Source organism: Eptesicus fuscus, chromosome 23 (genome assembly GCF_027574615.1).
Source record: "Eptesicus fuscus isolate TK198812 chromosome 23, DD_ASM_mEF_20220401, whole genome shotgun sequence".
NCBI lineage: Eukaryota > Metazoa > Chordata > Mammalia > Chiroptera > Vespertilionidae > Eptesicus > Eptesicus fuscus.
The window spans coordinates 9948817-9961441 of record NC_072495.1 but is presented as its reverse complement, the minus strand read 5'-3'; the positions used below and the strand labels follow the sequence as shown (position 1 = coordinate 9961441).

The following is a 12625-nucleotide window of genomic DNA, read 5'->3' as shown; positions in this document are numbered from 1 at the left end:
GAACAGGGTAGAGGAGCAGGAAGGGTTGAGGTCTAAAGCCCGCACGGGATCCAAGAGCTGTGTGAGGCCACCATGGCCCCGGAGAACCTGAGATTGTGGCCAGCACAGATCTCCCCTTGTCATGTCGACGCGGTGAAGCAGGGATTAGTAAAGCGTAGGGGTCAGGGGGAAACCAAAATATTTAACTTCATGTCGCAGAATCGCATGGGGGTGCAGCAGCCACTCACAGGCAAGAACTGGGAGCCACATAACCTCTGCGTCTGTGTGTGTGTGTGTGTGTGTGTGTGTGTGTGTGTGTGTGTGTGTGTTTGTGTGTGTTGGATGAACGTATCACTGCAGAGCTGTATACAGGGCGTCTTGCCCTGAAACACACACTGCACTTGAATGCTCTGAGCTGGGGCCCCTCCCAGGCCTTCCTGGGTCCTGGCTGTGTTTCTGCAGAGCCCCAGGAAGTAGGTTCTGGGCATGAGGCATGTGGGTCATTGCAGTGAGTGGAACATGGTGGGGCACCCTGAGTCCTTGCCCGCCCAGCTTGCTGTTGACTTTGAAAGGGGCCCCATTTCCCGGCAGCCCAGGCTGCGGTCATCATTCGTGCTGATGGGGCTGCCCCTGAGCTCCTGCAGGGGCTCGTGGTTATTCTTGAGCCTTGAAGACTCTCTCCAGTTCTGGCTCTTCTGACTGCCTGGACCCCGTCATTCCTTCTAGGTGGCTCCAGCTGCCACTCCCATCCCCACTTTCAGCTCTTGGCTCCCATCCCATCATTTGCTTGGGCTGTGTCCTGAGTTCTTGGGATTCTCTAGAAAACTTACGAGGGTCTGACGTTCACTCTTCTTCCTGAAAGGCATCTGGGTTTTCCTCTGGGGAACAGCCATGTGTTTGGGGAAGGGGCTGATTTTAGCCCTAGGATGAGATGAGGGTTAATCATGTGACCTAGCTCTGCCAGTCAGAGCACTCCTCCTGTTTCAGGGTTTGTTAGATAGCCCAAAGGCCCTCTTCTGGGATGGGTGTGGAGCTGGGAGAGATGTGCCCCCTCTCCAGTAAGATTGCTGAGGGGATGGACAGGAGCCATTTTGCTCCCTTGGAGAGCAGAGCAACAGGAAAGAAAGCAGCACAGTGGAGAGGCCTCCTCGGGTACTGATGGCACCGTGTGAGCTCCTGGATGCGGCTGTGCCTGAGGCCCTGGGACTTCCGTTACGTGAACCCATTTGTTTCCTAAGTTGGTATTCTCAGCCAAAATAGACCTGAACGCTTTAACCATGACTGATCACTCAAAATCAAGAGTCGATCCATGCCTAGGCCTAATTCCTGGACCTCAGACAGAGTCAGAGATCAGTACCCATTCTCCAACTTCCTAGAGAGAAGTAGACAAGTTCTACTTTATCTCAAATTAGGAATTGATCTCTTACAATGAACAGATGTGATTTTTTTTTTTTCCAAATGGACATATTCTTAGCATGCACGTGCAGCCTCTTCCTCTTAAATCATCATGGGGCCTGTCTAAGCACATTTGTTGGAGAAGCACTCCAATGGTGTCCTGGGGCAAAGGGTGTCGGGGAAGCTGGGCTGTACAACTGCTTGAGCTTTAGTTAACATTCCAGTAAAATGTGGCCCTTGATAGAAATAGTGCTGAGTGGCTGCAAAGGTCTATTTTAAATAAAAAGCCACTAAGATTCAATAATAATGACAGCAGGGCCATCACTAGCTTATACACTGCCTTTGTGGGAACTAGCGAAGGGCCATCCATTCTCCAGGCACTACTGTCAGAGAAACACCGTGAACAAATACACGACCTCCTGTTTATTTGGATGTGGCCTCTGCATGGATGTATGGTCATGTGTTGATAAGCCACCCAGGCTGCAAAGAAGGTGGAGGTAGATACATGAAGCAGCCACAGCTAATAGGCCAGGGGCAGGGATGGCGGCATTCCTGGGCCAAGTGATAGGAGAGCAGGGACTCCCCCTCCCCACAAAGACCAGCCCAGGTGGGGCAGTGAGCCCCTCCCTTAGTCCTTTTCTTCTCCATGGGTGATGATGTGCACCAGGTTCTTATAGTCCAAGTTGCCAGTCACATCAGGGGGGAAGGCGGCAAACATCTGGTCAATCTGCAATGAACCAGCAAGAGGTGCAGAGGATGATGGGAGGGCAAGAAGGAGGGAGGGCTGTGTGCAGAGACAGGCCTGAATGGCGAGGCCGTGGGGATCACGGTATGGGATGGGGATGGTGAGGATTCGTGTCAGGGGGGTAGTAGACGTGGAGATGCATCACTAGACCCCCTCCAGGAAGGCCTTGTCACCCAGATGCTGCAGAGCTGCAGGACCCAAGGTCAGCCCTTCCTGAGGCAGCCCATAGCCTACTGGTCAGCGTGGGCCCAGCTCGGGACCTCTCAGAAGGGCTATTCTAGCCACAGGGAGTGTCGACCAGGACTCTCCTTGGGCCTGAATCTTGGGTCAACACCTCCCTCCAGCTCGTCTGCTTCCTTGTCCTTCCTTCCCAGGTGCTGACCCCAGGGGCCACTCTGCAGGGATGTCCCCAGAACCCAACCTGAGACAGTAAAACAGGTATCACTCACTCAAGTGTGCAAAGGAGCTGGACAGGTTATGGAAGGGAGCAACGTGGGCCTGGTGGGGACTATGGCTAAATGGGGACACACGGGCCACCTACAAAAGTGGCAGCTGCTCAGGGCCAGCTGTTTATGGCCACGTGGTTAAGGAGATCAGACTCTGAGGGAATCTGAGTCTAGAAATCTAGATTAAAAAAAAACAAACACATGCAATTTCCACACTTAAAAAATATTGGCTAGTTATCTTAAAAAACCATACTGGCTACTAATAGCTAACATGTGATAACATTACCCTTATCACATGTCAGCACGTTACACATACTAACTTGTTTAATCCTCACAGTGTACTATAAGGTAGGTTCTATTATTGTCTTCACTTTACAGATGAGGATATTGAGGCACAGGGAGGTTAAGGAGCAGGTCCAAAGGTGAAGGCAGGCTCTTTTATCTGCTTGAGTTTTGGAGGGAAAATCTAAGTAGAATTTTTAGTAAAATGTGGAACTTGATGGAATCAGGCCTGAGAAGGGACTGTCTATAATAATAAAAGTGTAATATGCTAATTAGACTGGACAGCCGAACGACCTTCTGGATGACATTCTGGATGACCTTCCAGGCAAAGCCTGGGCTGCAAGGGTCGGGGCTTCGAGGGCCGAGGCAAGCCACTGCAGCTGCGAAGGCCAAGCCCCTTGCACGAATTTCGTGCATCAGGCCTCTAGTTTAAATAGACTCCTTAGGGAACATTAATATTGATAGGACTGTTGCTGGTTCATATAGGACCTTTGGCAAAGTATTAAGTGTCCCTTCTTCCAGGCACCTTACTGCTACCTCCCAGAAAATGATATATTCTGATTAAAATATGTATGTAAAGACACTTTACTGCCATCTGCTGGAAAACTGTTGCAACAAATACACACTCTGATATACACTGTGTGGCCAGATTATTATGATCTCTGAACGCATAATAATCTGGCCACTCAGTGTATATCCTATATAATAAAAGGCTAATATGCAAATTGTCCCCTCGAACAGGAGTTCAACCAGCAGGCAGGCCGGCCAACCGCCTATGTCCCCTTCCCCTGGCCAGGCTGGCCGGACCCCACCCAGTCACGAATTCATGCACCGGGCCTCTAATATAGATATATATACACACTGAGTGGCCAGATTATTATGCCTTCAGAGATCATAATAATCTGGCCACTCAGTGAATATTATAAGAACAGCTTCCAGGCGAATTGTGTAGTGTGGAGCCTACATGACAGTCCGTGGTACCTGCATGTCGCCCTCCCTCCATCAGGAGATTGGTGCTCTAACCAGGCCTCCCTGCATTGTGAGGGAGGTACCACCTGCATTTACCATCAGTGTTGTCCTGTTAGGCAAGTGACTTTACTTCCCTGGGCCTCAGTTTTTTCCATCTATAAAATGACAATAATACTAGTTCTGACCTCGTGGGGTGATTGAGAGAATGGCATGAAATAAGGGCTCAGTAAACAATGGCAGGTTCTATCTCAGTGTGAGTCAGGGGTGTTTTAGAAAAGAGGAAGATGGACTCCCCGGAAGGGTGATGCCAGGAGCTGGGGTGCAGAGAGCGTCCAAAGGGCCCTGTTACCTCCTCGTTGGAAAATCTCTCCGCCTGTGTGGTCAGCATCTCCTTAATGCTGCAGAGAGAGAAAAGCAGGTGTTGGCTCAAGGTGTGTGTGGGGGAAGCAGGGAGCCTCCACATCCTCCCCCATAGACCCCACTCACTAATCAGCCTTCAGCACCCCTTTGCCTTCGGGGTCAAACACTTTGAATGCGTTGAGAATGGTCTCTTCAGGGTCTGCCCCTGAAACAGAAAACAGGGTTGAAAGGTGCTGCGGGTGGCTTGGAACCTGTTGGACCCCAGGAGGCAGGACCTAAGCCCCCCTCCGCCCAGGTTGGGGGGCCAGGGCAAAGGCTGTCTTGCTTGGAGGAGAGACCCTGCCTTCCTCTGAGCACTGAACCTTGATATTTTTTAAAGAGTGGGTTAAGAATCCAGTTATTTTTTAGCAAAACTCAAGGTCAAAGGTGGATCTAGATTTGGAAAGACTGGGATTCAAATCCTGACTCCAGCACTTGTTAGCTATGTGACTTTCTCTGAGCCTCAGTCCCCATCTGCAGACTGGGGAGCAGAATTGAACCCACTCCTAGATGCTGTTAAATGAGGTGATGCGTACAAAGTGTTTAGCATGAACTCTGGCTCAGTGGGTGCCTTGGAGCAACATTAGCTACTGTCTTCGTTTTGGTTTTTTTTTGGAGAGAGAGAGAAACATCGATGAGAGAGAGACATTGATTGGCTGCCTCCTGAATGCCCCCTACTGGAGATTGAGCCTGAAACCCAGGCATGTGCCCTGACCAGGAATCAAACTGGTGAACTCTTGGCTCATGGGTCGATGTTCAACCACTGAACCATGCTGGCCGGGCTAGCTGCTGTTTTTATTCTCCGCCCCCAAGCAGTACCTCCCTCCCCTCCCCCCGCCCGCAATGTTACTCTGCCTCTGTCTTCTGGCAATCCTTGTCTATTCTCCTAGTGCTTTAATTCATACCCAAAGATGAAGACACATAAAGACAGACAGACACACACACACACACACACACACACACACACACACACACAGATGCACACCAGCTTACCCTTAAGTTTCTCCCCAAACATCGTTAGGAACACCGTAAAGTTAATGGGACCTGGGGCTTCCTTTATCATGTCATCAATCTCCTCGTTTTGCACGTTCACGCGCCCTAGGAAGGGAAACACAAACTCAGGGCCTCCCGGCGGGGACTGAAACAGCGCGCAGCACACCGGCATTTTCCCTGTAATCCCACTTCAGGGAATCTACTCTAAGAATAATCACAGTGGACCCGCCAGAGATTCACGTGAGAAGATGTTCCCAACAGTGTTATTTATTTATAATAGCCAGGCCAAACGCTTATGTAGGAGGGGTTAGTTATATTTAAAATAGTGTCTTTAGAACCTGGAACATTTTATACAGATATTTTAATATTTTACTCCAATGGGAAATGGTCATCTTATAAATTGGCCCTTCTCAGCCGGAGGTGGGAGAGACAGATCAGAGTCCCTGGAGGGTACGTGTTCAAATTATGCCTGCTGTAACCCAGGCAGCCTGGGAGATGCTGACATACCTCCCCACGCTAGTCCTTGCCGCAGGCCTATATAGGACCTTTGCGCAAATTTAAAAAAGATACCCCTTCTTAATTTATTTTCTTTTTAATCCTCACCCGAGGATATGCTTATTGATTTTAGAGAGAGGGGGGAAGGAGAAAGAGAGAGAGAGAGCAGGGGAAAGAGAAACATTGATGTGAGAGAGAAACATGGATTGGCTGTCTTTGGGTATCAAACTCGCAACCTTTCAGTATATAAGATGATGCTCCAACCAACTGAGCCACACTGGCCAGGGCAGGATAATTTGTTTTAAATATAAAAATCCACAATGGCTACAAACATGAAGTGTCCTCTGTCGAACTGTGCAGTGCACAACCTGTACTGCTTGTTCACAGTGACCCTGAGCTCTGGGGATCAGAATGTGTATGTGTGTGTGGGGGGTAAGTGGTGGCAGGTGGGACATATCCTATCTAATAAAGAGGGAATATGCAAACTGACTGCAACTCCGAGACAAAGATGGCGGTGCCCACAGCCAATAAGGAGTGAATATGCAAATTGATGCAACAAGGCGAGAGGCGGAAGGCAGCTCTGGGCGGGAGTGAAGGCAGTGCTGGCAGCCAGGGGAAGGAAGGCCTATTCTTGCACAAATCTTCATACATAAAAGAGTAATATGCAAATCAACCGAATGGCCGAACAGTGGAATGACCATCCAGATGACCATCCGGACAACCATCCGGGACCACGCTATGACACCCACTGGCGCCAGGCCAGCCAGGGCGGGTGCGATGTGATTGGTTGGGGGGCCCAGCCATTGCCCATGATTGCCCCACAGGGGGAGGCCCAGGCCACTAGCCAGTGGGCTTCTGTGAGGGAAGTCCGGGTCCCAGGTGCCGGCAGCTGGAGGGCATCCTGGGTCCCGGGTGCTGGAGGGAAGCCAGTGCCAGCAGCCAGGGCAAGGAAGGCTTACTCTCAAATTTCATGCATCGGGCCTCTAGTATATTATGAAAAGGCTCCGTGCACTTATGCTCACATTTGAGATGTACATTTAAAAAAGCTGAATCCAAAATAGAATGATTCCAATTATTAACCTCCCCCTCCAATATACCTAGAAAAGACTTAGAGGCTGAAATGTTAACAGTGGAGTGTGGCCTAATGGGTACTGTTGTTTTCTCCTTTATACTTCTCTAAATTTTCCAAGTTTTCTGTTGTGAGCTGGCACTGCATTCAAATCACACACACACAAAGTAATAAAAAGAAAAGAAAAGATATGAGGACACTCAACAGTTAAAGTCTTCTTTCCTATCCTCTGAAATTTGTCTTGAAGGTCAATCATGGTTGAGCTGTTTCTTTGGAAAAGGGCAAGCTCTTCACCTTTTCAATGGTCCCACCTCCTGGCCCTCATGGGCGTGGGATGGACCCTCCTGCAGGCCTAGAGGGGCAACGTACCAAGAGCAGCAAAGGTGTCCCTCAGATCATTCTTGTCGATGAAGCCATCCCTGTTCTGGTCCATGATGGTGAAGGCCTGTGGAAGGGAGGTGGTTGGCTGGTCAGCCCAGGAAAAATCGGGGGCAGGAGCCCAAGAGGCTGGGCCAGGGGGTAGGGGAAGTGGGATTCTGGGATTTTCAAGGAACGTTGAAGGACCTTAAATCCAGAGTCAAAGATTTAAAGCAACCTGGCAGTTCCTCAAAATGTTAGGCATAGAGTTACTGTATGATCCAGAAACTCATCTGGCAGGTTTCCAGTCAAGAGAATTAGAACATCTGTCCACACAGAAACCTGAACATGAATGTCCATAGCAGCATGTCCATTATAGCCCCAAACTGGAAACAGCCCACTGTCCATCGATGGATGGATGGATAAACAAAATGTGGTCTATCTATACCAGGGGTGAGGAACATCTGGCCTGTGGGACATATAAGGCCCTCATAATCATTTGGCCTGGCCCTGCCAAGGCACCAGGGGTGAGTTAATTAAATGTTGGACCAAATATAGCAGGCTAACTTTTAAGTTGATAATTTTATATGGCCAGTGAATGATGATATAAATATCCAAATGGCCCTTGGTAGAAAAAAGGTTCCCCATCCCTGATATACAATGGAATACCATTCAGCCATAAAAAAGGAAGGAAAGAATGGCAGGTACTACAATGTAGGTGAGCCTTGAAACACGATGCCAAGTGAAAGAAGCCAGGCACAAAAGGCCACATATTGTGTGATTCAATTTCTACGAAATGTCCTGAGTAGGCAAGTCCATAGAGACAGAAAATAGACCAGCGGCCACTAGGGGCTGGGGAAGAGGGACGTGTGGAGTGACTGCTAACAGGTATGAGCTTGCTTTTGAGGGTGATGAAAATGTTCTGAAATTAGATAGGGATAATGGTTGCAAAACTCCGTGACTGTACTAAATTGCCCCTGAACTGTACACTTACTTTTAAAATGCCCATTTGTGGTATGTGAACTATATTTCTATAAAGCTGCTATTGAAAAAGAAAACAAGTTAAAAGCTAGGGTCTCGTGTCTGCCCGCCGACTCGCCAGCCCACATTATCTGTAAAAGAGAGCTGGTAGTCTTTCTCAGCCAGCTAGCAGGGAGACTCCAAGAGCTGTGTAAATGCCCAAGGGTTTTATAAATGACATGTCATCACTATATTTTTTTTGAGTTCTTGGCAGCAGCTGGAACCATGTCCCCTGTCCCCACCTCCAGCAGCTGATCTCCTCTCAGAGGTTGGGATGGGGTGAAGGAGAGGGGTAGTGGCTTTTCCTCCCTGGAAGGTGACTATTTTAAGTTCAGATATGACATTTCATCCCAGGAATTCCTCGTTCCCTGGTGGCCTGTGGGACACAACATTCCTGTGATTGAATGTTAGTGGGGACGAAAGGTCCAAGTGTGCACATCCCATTTGGACATCCCAGTGGTCTCCCCTTTGGTGTAAAACACACTGGCCTCTTTAGCAAAGCTTAGCATATTTTCCTCTGAAGGGCCAGGTTTGGGAGCCTGGGTGACTCAGTGTGAGCCAATCACAACTGCTGGAAAAATAATTAATTGTCTGTCCTTCAAAGCCTTCAGGCGGTGGCTTCATTTTGCCTGATTGGTACTTAGTTTGCTTCCTAAGGCACAGTCCCGTAGAATGTGATAGGGTTTCAGACCTCGCTGGTATTCAACCATCGAGGACTGTAAAATTTGAAATCCAAGAGATACTGTTTTTCATCTCTCAGATTGGCAAAAATATTTTAGACTATTAGCCAATGTTGACAGAGATTTGAGAGAAAAAAGCACTTTTTCCTCTTGGGGCTAATGGGAGTAGGAATTAGCATCTCATTTCTGGAGGACAATTTAGACCAGGGGTCCTCAAACTTTTTAAACAGGGGGCCAGTTCACTGTCCCTCAGACCGTTGGAGGGCCGGACTATAGTTAAAAAAAAACACTATGAACAAATTCCTATGCACACTGCACATATATTATTTTGAAGTAAAAAAACAAAACGGCAAAAACACCCGCATGTGGCCCGCGGGCCGTAGTTTGAGGATGCCTGGTTTTAGACCAATGAAACATCATTTCGAGAGAGAAACTTCTGATTGGTTGCCTTCCGCATGTGCCCTGATTGGGGATTGAACCCCGCAACCTTTTGGTGTACGGGATGACGCTCTAACCAATTGAACCACTAGGCCAGGGCTGCTAGGTATGTATGTATGTATGTATGTATGTATGTATGTATTTAATTCCTTTGACCTAGCAATCCTGCTTTTAGGATTTTACTCCAAGGAAATAACCAAAGATACAAGCAAAAATGTGTTACTTATGAAAAAATAAAACATTCTAAACACATGTAACACCCCACTGTAGGAAGTGGTTTAAATAAATGATAGAAAATGTTGATACTGAATTGCTCAAAGAAAACTAGAAGACACTCATTGGCAGGTGCAGAAGACTGTAATATATATCAATCAAACATGACTAGAAGGCTGTATACCCAATCTGGGGTTGTTTGGAGGCTAACGACATCTAAGCAAGAGGTTCCCATGAGGAACACGGAATGAGGGGAAGGTGCTCCTCAAAGGGTGGGAATCTGCCTCCAGGCTAATGATTCCATAGCTGCACCCACCTCCTTAAATTCCTGGATCTGGGTCTGTTCAAACATGGAGAACACGTTGGAATTGGCGCCCTCTGCTCTCTTCTTGGCTTTCTTGGGTGCCTAGAGTGGGGGGAAGGCATCGATTAAAAGAGTCAGAAATTAGAAAATTAGCTCAGGCCCTGTCTCTGGGTGAGCCTCAGCTGCTCATCTGTGAAATGGGGGTATGGTGTCCACACTCCTCTCAAAACAGTGATGCTGGAGGGATAAAAAGACACAACATGACATTTCTAAAAGGCCCTCTGGTTCTGGTGGATCATAAGAGATTGAGGATCTTGCAGCAGCCTCCTTTTAAAAACTTGCTCGGCTGGTGTGGTTCAGTGGTTGAGTGTCGACCTATGAACCAGGAGGCGGTGATTTGATTCCCAGTGAGAGCACATGCCTGGGCTGCAGGCTAGGTCCCCAGTGTGTGTGTGTGTGTGTGTGTGTGTGTGTGGGTGTGTGTGTGTGCGTGCAGGAGGCAGCTGATGGATGATTCTCTCTCATCATGATATTTCTGTCTCTTTTCTTCTCCCTTCCTCTCTCTGAAATCAATAAGAACATATTTAAAAATATTTTAAAACTAGGAGAGGTGTGTCTCTGGGGATGGAGCCATGCTTTCAGATCAGCCCCTGCAGGGTCCAGCGCTTTTGTTCCAATGCATTTCACAAAAAGTTCAGTAATGCACAGAAGGAGAATTGATTGGGGGCGGGAGTCGGGCTCACTAAACCATGAGGAATGTCGAGATGAAATGACACTTTTTCAGGGTGTTAAAACCCATTCGCTCCCCCACCCCCACACACAATTTCCCCCTGATCCAAATGGCAGCGAAATCTCTCTAAATGTTCCAGCCTTGCACCACACAGACAGTGCAAAGACGACTTTAAATAGTTACAGCTTAAACACTGGTACATACATTATTTAATTCTCATAACTGCTCTATCAAGTAGATGCTGTTATTACCGTCACCTTTTTACTGGGGAGGCAACTTAGGCTCAGAGAGGTTGGGTCATTTGCCCAAGGTCACATAGTCACAAAGCAAAATGCAGAGCTGGAGTTGAACTTGGGCAGTCTGGCTCCAGGGTCTGTGCTCCCGACCACTCTCCTATGCTGGCCCTAATTTGGGGGCTTCCTGCTTCGGGAGGGGGACACCTAACCGAACTGCGCCTGGAAAAAGGTTTTAATTTTGCAAGTTCAAAAGGTGAAAACAAAAAGATCTTTTCCCCAGCTGCCCGAACAAGAGAAAAGAATTACAATTTGATCCTTAAAAGCGTTCAATCCCATTTTGCAAGCCCTGGGAGTTATTGATTCCTCCGGAGGTCAGTAGACAAGCCATAAAAAAGCCAACTCTCTTATTTTGTTTTTGCAAGTCCCCGGGAGCTGCTGTTATTTGTGGCTTATCAGGGCATTGATTGGGGTTCCTCTGTGCGTACACAGCCAGCAGCGCTTTCCCCACCGGAGCCTGGGGTCCTCAAAAGCCACCGCCCCACCCCCTCCTGCCCCCTTAGTCCTTTGCTTATAGGTGGTGTTCCCTTCTCACCCACCCAGCATTACTCACCACCGGGAGCCCTGGCTACTCACCATGGTGGAAAGGACTCAGCGCTGGTTCCCTAGAAGAATCCCACAGGCTTCCTACTCTCCTCGCCCGAACAATAAATACTTCCTCCCCATGTTTAAAAATAACCGCATGACCACTTTTGGCAGTTAATAGGTAAGCCCCCCCTCCGTCCCCACCCCATGCCGTTCTTCTGAAGTAAGGGCAGCTCATTCGACACCTGGTGACACTTGAGACCCAAAAAGGCATTCAAGGTTAAAGAGGCGGGCGGCTGGGTCGTGGGGAGAGATGCTTTCTGCAGCGCTTGGGCGGGCGACACTTGTGCTTGTCAGTTTTGAGATGGAAAATGGCAGGGAGAGGGGATTAGAAGTCTCATGTGATCAGGCACGGGTCCCATCGCAGGGCCTTTGCACCTGCAGGTCCCTCTACCTGGAATGCTTTTCCATCCCACATCTGCAAGGCTCCCTTCCTCTCCTCCTTCAGATCTTTGCTCAAATGTCACTTTCTCAGTGAGACTTCCCCACCACCTGATTGAAGTAGCCACTCACGCCCTGCACTCTGTTCTCTGTTTTCTCCACAGCATTTCTCACCCCCTAATGCACTATGCACTACAGAGTGAGCGGAATTCACTTACTTTTGTTGTTGTTGTTGTTCAGTGTCGGTAGACAGCTCCAGAGGGCAGGGTCCTCACCAACTTCTCCCTGGCTCCCCGCTCATGACCGGCACAAAGCAACTGCTCAACAAATACTTGTTGGTTGACTGAAGAAATAACTCACTTACCAACCGAGCACTCACTATGGGCCAGGCGGGTTCTCGGTAAATGGCAGCCATCACTCACCTTCCTTCTCGGTGAAAAAAAAAATTCCATTTTGGAGGCACAAATCCAAGAACCATTTATTGCCTTGACAAAAAAAGATGTGTTTTTCCCCCCTCTCTCTAGTTATACATGGGTTATAATTACCCCGAAGCATCTTCTAACAGAGTCTTTAATAACAAAATCCGTGTTTTGTTGTGTATTCATAGGTGTGTACACAGACACTCCAGTGGCACCTGCACTGCACACGCACATGCTCACGCATGCACAGGCAAATCACTCCCATGCACCCATGCACATACACATTGGCACACACACTCACACACATGCTCAAGCACACAGACAGGTCAAGAGCTTTTCTGCCCAAGATTCTCTGACAACTTGCTAAGGGTCTGATGACCTCTGAAGCTTCCCTCATGTAAGGGACACACACATCATAAACTTCAACTTGACA

General features: G+C 48.4%; 1 protein-coding gene across 1 annotated transcript; it reads right to left on the bottom strand.

Annotated features, from left to right (window-relative positions):
* Positions 1–1782: 1782 nt before the first annotated feature.
* On the bottom strand, positions 1783–11448 carry MYL2 (myosin light chain 2). Its single transcript, XM_008142720.3, has 7 exons — positions 11384–11448; positions 9797–9886; positions 7142–7217; positions 5209–5313; positions 4303–4381; positions 4166–4214; positions 1783–2101 (listed from the first exon to the last, which is right to left on the bottom strand). Exons 1-7 carry the CDS (start codon positions 11384–11386, stop codon positions 2003–2005), a joined length of 501 nt encoding a protein of 166 aa, XP_008140942.1. The 5' UTR covers positions 11387–11448; the 3' UTR covers positions 1783–2002.
* Between the last annotated feature and the right edge of the window lie 1177 nt (positions 11449–12625).